Genomic DNA, 8,217 nt, shown 5'->3' on the forward strand with positions numbered 1-8,217 from the left:
TAGTGGTCTTATTTTCTGGGTAGGTCTTACTTTCGGGGAAACACGGTATGTATATATATATATATACATATATATATATATACACACACAAATATAATTGCTTAGCTGGTCGGCTGAAGTAGTTCTTTAACCAAACAATATAGCTGAATCGGACAGCAGCGGCTTGGCCCCAACAGAGTCGAGGAAAAAAAAAAAGCAAGTGTGAAATGGAGGATTAAAAGGAAAAAAACAGCTGGCGTGATGAAATCTAGAAAATAGCCGGTGTCAGCAATGTTCCTGATCTGTAGCATTAGTCTGATAAAAGATACAAATGCACAGTTTAAAAAAAAAAAAAGAGAGAATTGAAAAACGCAGGAAGAAAGATTTTTGACAAGAGAGAAAATATGAAAGTGAACGCGAGGCCACCCACTGTGCGGAATCACAGAACAAGACAAACGATTTCACTCGGATTAGAGGTAGAGGGAGGAAGAAGAGTGCCGGCCTGATATCGGGGAACACAATGATGTTCACATTGTTTATTGAATTTTGTAATACGGGTCTATGGAGATCATGGGAATACCCAGCAAAATAGGAGTCCTCTTCAGGATGGCCAATCTAAAAAACACACTTATTATCTAAAAAGAATACCATGACGACAACTCATTGTAATAATGAAATGTATCCGGCATCTTGTCATAAAGTGTTGTTTTGTTAGGATACATAACGAGTAGCTGAAAGCCTATCTCCGGGAAAAAAGAAAAACTCCCCTGGCAGTGGAACTAACCCCGCATTGCAAGGGTTAACTGCCCTTTAGGTCTAAGGCAGTGACGTCACAAGAGGGGTGCGGCCCGCACCCGGGTGACACCAAAATGACTGACAGTCATTTTGGTGTCACCCCTAGTGTCAGGAGAGAGGAGGGGATCCGGGCGGCATAACTCATCCCGCCGGGTGAAGGTCCCCTCCTCTCTCTGCCGGCATACATCACTAAGATGGCCACCAGCAGGCGTCAATTAGAAGGCCGCGCAGATGCGCGATGACATCATCACATCACTCGCATGTGCGATGAGGTCACTGCGGGGTGTCACCCGTTCTCGAGACGCCCCTGGTCTAAGGTACATGTGGTAACGTCACTTACCTGATCCCCGCTCCCCAGGCAGTTGGTGTTCTTGTCTCCTCTACACTCCCGCTTGTGGACTGTCCCTCTGTGTCCTCACATAGAAATATTATACAGAATGTATATAGCGCCAACAGTTTGGTCAGCACTTTACAATATAAGGAAGACATTACAATACAATTCAAGACAAGACTGTAAGGAGGGCCCTGCATTGCAGGCATGCAGATGACGTCAGCGGGCCTCTGACCACAGGAGCATAGGGAATCAGTTATGTGAAAGTCCAAATACAGGTGTACCACCAGCTGTAGTGCAACTACAAAGCACATCATTGCAACTCTGACAGTCAAAGCCGTGGCTCCCAGAGGCAGAGTCATGATGAAAGTTGTAGTTGCGCCACACCTGAAAGGCAGGAGTTTGCCTACCTGTTGTACACCATGCATATGGAAGGCTTGTGCATGGGTACCACAACCCCCTGGAAGATCCTTGCTTTGCTCTATTAGGAACATGAATATACCATGGGCAATAAACCATGACCAGAGGTTCACATTTCTGGAAGTGAACTGCACAATAAACTCAGCTAGCCAGGATAACTGAAACCTAACATTTAAAAAGCATGCCATGCAGAGCAAAGTGGCAGTGTCTTGCAAGCCTACCCTCTGACCCACTTATACTCACCTTTCCTATGCTACCCCTTCTACTCCCTTGGAGCCAAACCCTGTACAAGGCTGGCCATACATTGTGGGGGTGAATGAGAAAAAAAAAGTGCTTGTTTCCCCCCCTGCTGGGCTATTGTAATCGGAAAGTTACTGCAACTGATTACATTAATAAAGACAAAAGCTTCAGGTACTGTCCTCAGGCATTATATGATTCTCAACCCAGGAAAAGGATCCAAAGCTCTGACCCACCTTAAGTCACATGATTCAAGAGCACCCGCCTCCCCCATACACATCCAAAGTGTAGCCAGCAGCTTTACCTGGCACTCGTGAATTGCATATCGCCAGGATCAAGGTGATATGATTTTTATGAAAGGCGTAAGGCTTACCTTTACACTGCCGCCGATCAGATCAGGCGGCTCCTCGTCAGTTTCCAAGGCGACGTTGACAGAGGCAAAAGGTCGGCTCGCCATCTGCTGCATCTCCCGGATAAGTTGCTGATGAATATACAAAACAGGGAAAGTGATTGTTATACAATGTTCAAGTGGTGAGAAGGAAATATTGTAAATGCATCAACAGCCATAGGAGAAAGGGTTAAAGTGCACCGGTCATCCTTCTAAGTATGCAGTCATTTTTGATTGTTGGGCCAATATTTGAAAAGTCTGTAAAAAATAAGTCAAGGCAACTGGACCTGCTGTATTTTTCTTGAAGATGTTTCACTGGTCATCCGACCAGCTTTCTCAATTCAGAATGACTTGTACAAAAAATTCTCTGGGAATAAATATGGTGAATGTTGCTCCAATCTACACAATGTGATGGTCACAACCAGGTGTTGATTGCATTTGCATGCATCACCTGGTTGTGATTAACAGATTATGTGGATTGGAGCAACATTCACCATATTTATTCCCAGATAATTTTTGTACAAGTCATTCTGAATTGAGAAAGCTGGTCGGATGGCCAGTGAAACGTCTTCAAGAAAAATACAGCAGGTCCAGTTGCCTCGACTTATTTTTTTACAGATATACCATGACCCGGATGAATGAGAACCTTCACAGACAATATTTGAAAAGGAAAAAAAAATACAAAGTGGCCATCTTCAGCTAAAAAGCTTTCAGTTAACTATGAAACAGATGTCTACAGGATGTGATCAATTTACAAGGAAATAGTGAAAAGGCAAGTGGTAAGAACTCTTATTGATATTAAAGGTTGTCAAACAATTTCCAATGCTCACTTACAATGGACACTGCTCCTTGATGTTTAAGTGCTGGTCCCCTGAACACTGGTCCTTATATCCTGTTTTAGGATTAGCTCCTTTCCCTTTGCATTGTCCTATGGTGCCACCCTTGTGTGCGCTAGTAAGCTGTGTGTTTCTCCACAAACACACAGGCACAGCAAGACAAGCATTTCCCCTGGGGATCTAGTAGATGGACACATACAAACACACCCACGTTGACCTCGATGGACCTGTATCTTTATTCAGCTTCATCAACTATAACACAGTTTTATATATCTTTATCATGGTTCCCACCTGGGCGTTGGGCATGGTTCCCACCTGGGCGTTGGGCATGGTTCCCACCTGGGCGTTTTACAGCGTGTAGGAACGTGCTGCCAAACGCCCAAAGAAGTACAGGGGCTTCTTTGGGGCGTCTTTGCCGCGCGTAGCCATTGGGATACAGCCAGGTAGCCCTTGGAAACGCGCGGTTGTCGCACTTTTTTTTACCGGTAAAACTGTGCGGCCCGAAACGCAGCATATTCGATACGCCTAGGTGTGAACGCAGCCTAAAAATTGTGTGAGTCTGTGAAACGCAACAAAATTCAGTACCCCAAAAAGTTCATAGAAAACACTTTAAAACGCCCCCAGTGGTCATCAGTTTTGAGATATGTGTAAATATTGGCCCAAGAATTATTGCTCTCACCCTGGCTTGCGCGGCGATACCAAACATGTGTATCGCGGTCCTTTTCCTACGTCGGCACGCCCGACGCATGTTTACGTTAGGGCGTGCATGCTCGCGGGAGCGGGGGACTTTAAAAAATGTATTTTTTATTATTATTACATTGATTTCATTTGATATTTTTTAAAACTGTTTTGATTTTTTTAACTTTAATTGCCATCACATAGGGGGGCTTACAAGCCCCCCATGTGATCGCAGATTGGTGGTGACAGGTACTTTTTAAGGTGACACTGGGGGTCTGAAAGACCCCTAGTGTCACCTTTACACTCCAAATAAGCTATTGAAGTGCAGAACATAGCTTATTGCAAGCTATTGAAGTGCAGAACATAGCTTATTGCTGGGCTTCAGGAGCTGAGCAATGACAGCTATGGGACTGGAAGTGATGTAATCAGCGTCGCTCCCGGTCCCATAGAACGGGGAGGAGATCGGTGAACGGACGTTCGTCGCTCTCCTCCCCAGCTTCCCACTGACGCCCAAGATGCCGGTCCCGGGCCTGTAGGAGGTGGCAACGGAGCTCAAGAAACACGGGGGGCGTATAGTTTACTGGCCCAGAGAAGAGATCTGGCAACAGCCGAGTCGCCAGAATCGCTTCTATTGTAAAGCTGGCCGTCGGCTTTACAATTGTAAATAGATTTTCAGCGTCTTTAGATGCCGGGAGTCTGTCTAAACGGGCCTGCTATGGCGTACTATGGTTGTCAGTGGTCACTAAGGGGTTAAAGATAAATACAGTTTTCTGTGTGGGGTGCTGGATTATCATTATCAAGGAACAGAAAGCTAAGTACAGGAAACTTCAGGAAACTGAAAAACTTTATACAACTACCACAAACGGAGATAAATTATTCAGTAAGTGCACAATAAGCACGGAGAGCAATAAATCGTAGTCGGAGTTTAATGCAGACACGGCATGGTGTGTATTAAAAGTTGAGGGCACACGGCAGAGACAAGGAAAGGGGGGGAGTCTGGCCACACACGTGGGATGACCTGCGTGCACTCAATTATTATAAAGCTAAAATCAAATATTTCATTCTGGGTTGATGATGATACATCCCCACACTATGTTACCATACAGAGTTTATGTCACAAAGTATAGGTAATATGTAACTACCAGCATACAGAATGTGAAACTACCCACCTAAAGACACCGCTGACATTTGTCAAATAGTTACACATATTCACAGGGTAAAAAAAGGGGGGAAAATGCCTAAGTTTGGCCTCTTGCAACTCCCTTAGTTTTGGCCCAGAGGAAGGCAATGCAAATTCCTCCTGAAAAGTTTTGGTCCTTTTTACTGACCCCACGATGACAATCCAATCACTGTTCTCGATCAAAGTACTCCAAAATGATTTAAGGATCAGAATTGTGGTTCATGTTGGTTTAATTCAATTACCAATATTGTACATTGATCACCCTGACTGCAATCCCAACTTAAACTGATGGTAAAATCCTTTGTACATGAGATTTCCACACCTAAACACCTAACGAAGTACAAGGGACCGGGACTATCAGCTCCATGAGTAAACGTCAATTTCACCATGACCAACCCACACCTACGTCCTACACTTAGGACCCGGTCTCTTACAAAATGCTACAATTGGCACGTGAGCATCAAAATTGGACCATGATGCAATGAACGAAGGTGGCCTGGTCTGATAAATCATGTCTTCGTTTACATCATGTGGATGGCCGGGTGTGTGTGTGTGTCACTTACCTGGGGAAGAGATGGTTCCAAGATGCACTATGGGAAGAAGACAAGCCAGTGGAGGCAGTGTGATGCTTTGGGCAATGTTCTGCTGGGAAGCCTCGGGTCCTGCCATTCATGTGGATGCTACTTTGACACGTATCACCGACCTAAACATTGTTGCTGACCAAGTACAGCCCTTCATGGAAACAGTATTCCCTGATGGCAGTGGCCTCTTTCAGCAGGATAATGCGACATGCCACACTGCAAAAATGGTTCAAGAATGGTTTGAGGAACACAACAATGAGTATGAGGTGTTGACTTGGCCTCCAAATTCTCCAGATCTCAATCCAATCAAGCATCTGTGGGATGTGATGGAAAAACCAAGTCCGATCTATCGAGGCCTCACCTCACAACTTACAGGACATAAAGGATCTGCTACTGACGGCTTGGTGCCAGATACCACAGCATACCAGAGGTCTAGTGGAGTCCATGCCTTGACGGGTCAGGGCTGTTTTGGCGGCAAAAGGGGGATCTACTCAATATTAGGGAGGTAGAAAGCCTTCAGCTATGCCGGTAAAATTTTTGATTTTGATGCTCAAAAAAATAAATCAGCACCACTTTAGGGGGACAGAAGGTGCTGTAAATGTTACACATGTGGTGTTTTTATTGTTCTTGTTTTTGGAAAATGTGGATAAAAAAAGAGAAATACAAAGGGCTTCAAATTTATGTTACAGTCACGGAAAGAAGAGATGAGAAGGAGCTCACAGAACAGGGGCGAGTGTGTGTGCCAGTGGTTGCCAGCTGTTTGTACAGTAATTGTCTAATGAGAGAGAACACACTGTCCTCAGTACTGGTCACCGATGTCTGGGAAAGCAGAACAGCAATCCCATTTAATGCCCGCTCATTGCTAGGTAACTCACTACGTGCAGCAGAGATGTTGGGATGTCAAATGTCAAGTCACATCCCAAAGATGGTTTGCAATTACATTGACGAGACTTGAAGCTAAACTCCAGATATAGAAGCAAAAATGAATGCGGCTCTGTATCACTCCCTCTGAAAAGTTGAGCACTCGGTCAAGGAGAGCCAACAGCTGCACGAGATAGGAAGGGACCCTGCAGCATACCTTATCCTTCCAGATGAATGTCGCCTCCTCTCTTTGCCGGCGTCCATCACCAAGGTGGCCGCCGGCAGTGAAGCATGCATAATGACACCTAGCCAGGTGACGCCCCTGGTTGGATATGATGTAATAGCACACTTCAATCAAACATGAAACAGAGAACCTAATACTATAGTATAATAACAGTGTGCCTGTGTTAAGGAAACTGCTTGGTCTGTACGGGGCTAATGCAGCACCCGCCACATCCAGCTGCTATATGTTCTGCATCAAAAGCATACACAAGATAAGTCGGTGGAGGCATCTATGGCAACCACATCTCACAGTGAACCGATTGCTCCTTGTGTGTCAGAGCAGGGACCTGGTTCCTCTAGGAACCAGATCAGGAACCTGGGCAGGGAACATAGGGCATAAAGCAGGAACATAGGGCAGGGACCTGGTTCCTTCAGGAACCAGGTCAGAGACCTGGGCAGGGACCTGGTTCCTTTAGAGATTGATTTTCTGTACCTAGGGCTGCTTACAATAGAGACTTTTTGTGGCGACAGACTGTTACACTTGTTTGAAATGCTTCTGAGCCAACCCTGAACAAGCTAGTGATGATATCAGGGAAGAGGGCTCTTGAGAAAAGTACTGAGGCCCCCCATGATCTGCCTGCACTACATAGAGAAGCACAAAGGCCCAGCAATGAAGTCAATGGTTCTAAAATAAGGTCTGATAGAAACTTTTAATTTTAACATTTAGTATGTTGAGGGGGGAAAGCTGAAACCAAGGAAGGCAAAACATCAGCAGAATAAGCTTCAGTTTTCAGAGGTACACAGGAAGTAGGTCCTGTCCTTTCACCTATCATATGTCCTGTCAGAAACAACATCCAATATAAAATCACAGAAGAGAGGAGACAATGAAACGATGTGAAGGGATTTCTAGGGAGCGGAATGGCTGACTGTCTGATACAAAGCCCCGTGTCACCAGAAGAGTTTGCACTTCTTTAGCTCTCCTTTCCATTCCCAGGACATACAGGACGGTCTGAGGCATGCCAGCTCTGTTCAGCCATCATCGTAGGAGTCAAAATATTTGTCCAACACGGGATGAGAGGCGACAACCTGTCACAATTAATAATGAGCAAGACATGAAACGATGTGCGTGACATTTCAGGCGCTGCCTCGCATTACCAGAAGCACATTTTCTTGCCGCAAAGTTTAATTACAACCATTTGCAGCTTCTGAGGAGCGAGCGGCAGAGGAGAAAACCACAGCACTGTGCTTCGGCGGCTGTTATGCTTGGCTAGCAACGCTGGGGTCCAGAGTTCAATTCCACACAGGGACGCTACATGTATGGAAATGTTATGTTCTCCATGCATTTGTGCAGATTTTTTTTACTGAGTGTTCCACTTTCCCCCCCAAAAACACACTAGTACAATGATAGACCTCTGTCTTCATTTGCCTCAGAGTGCGTCAAAATGACAGGGGTGGAGACTTTGGGCTGTAAGCTTATTCGGAGGGGTTGGTTAGATTGCTGCAATCTACTGTGTGTAAATCTGTGTGATACGATTATAACACACACATACAGAAACAAGAGAACAGACATGTCAAAAAAAAGATTACTACCCAACTGATTTCATTTAACAGCTGACCAAGTTTTAAGAAGGCACTTCAGCTATTTGCCATCTGTGCAGGGCTGGTGCTGGCTGCCCAGAGCTCCTGGGGGTGGTGCTGGCTGCCCACAG

The 8,217-nt window shown here is 45.3% G+C and overlaps 1 protein-coding gene across 1 annotated transcript in view; it reads right to left on the minus strand.

The window, feature by feature from the left end:
* ATRN (attractin) overlaps positions 1-8,217 on the minus strand; it is a 164,788-nt gene that overhangs the window by 16,740 nt on the left and 139,831 nt on the right. The window contains 1 exon segment of the mRNA XM_018558854.1: positions 2,136-2,243. Within this exon segment, the coding sequence (XP_018414356.1) occupies positions 2,136-2,243 (108 nt within the window).

This window comes from Nanorana parkeri, unplaced genomic scaffold (assembly GCF_000935625.1).
Source record: "Nanorana parkeri isolate BGI_ZX_2015 unplaced genomic scaffold, ASM93562v1 scaffold363, whole genome shotgun sequence".
NCBI classification, from domain to species: Eukaryota; Metazoa; Chordata; class Amphibia; order Anura; family Dicroglossidae; genus Nanorana; species Nanorana parkeri.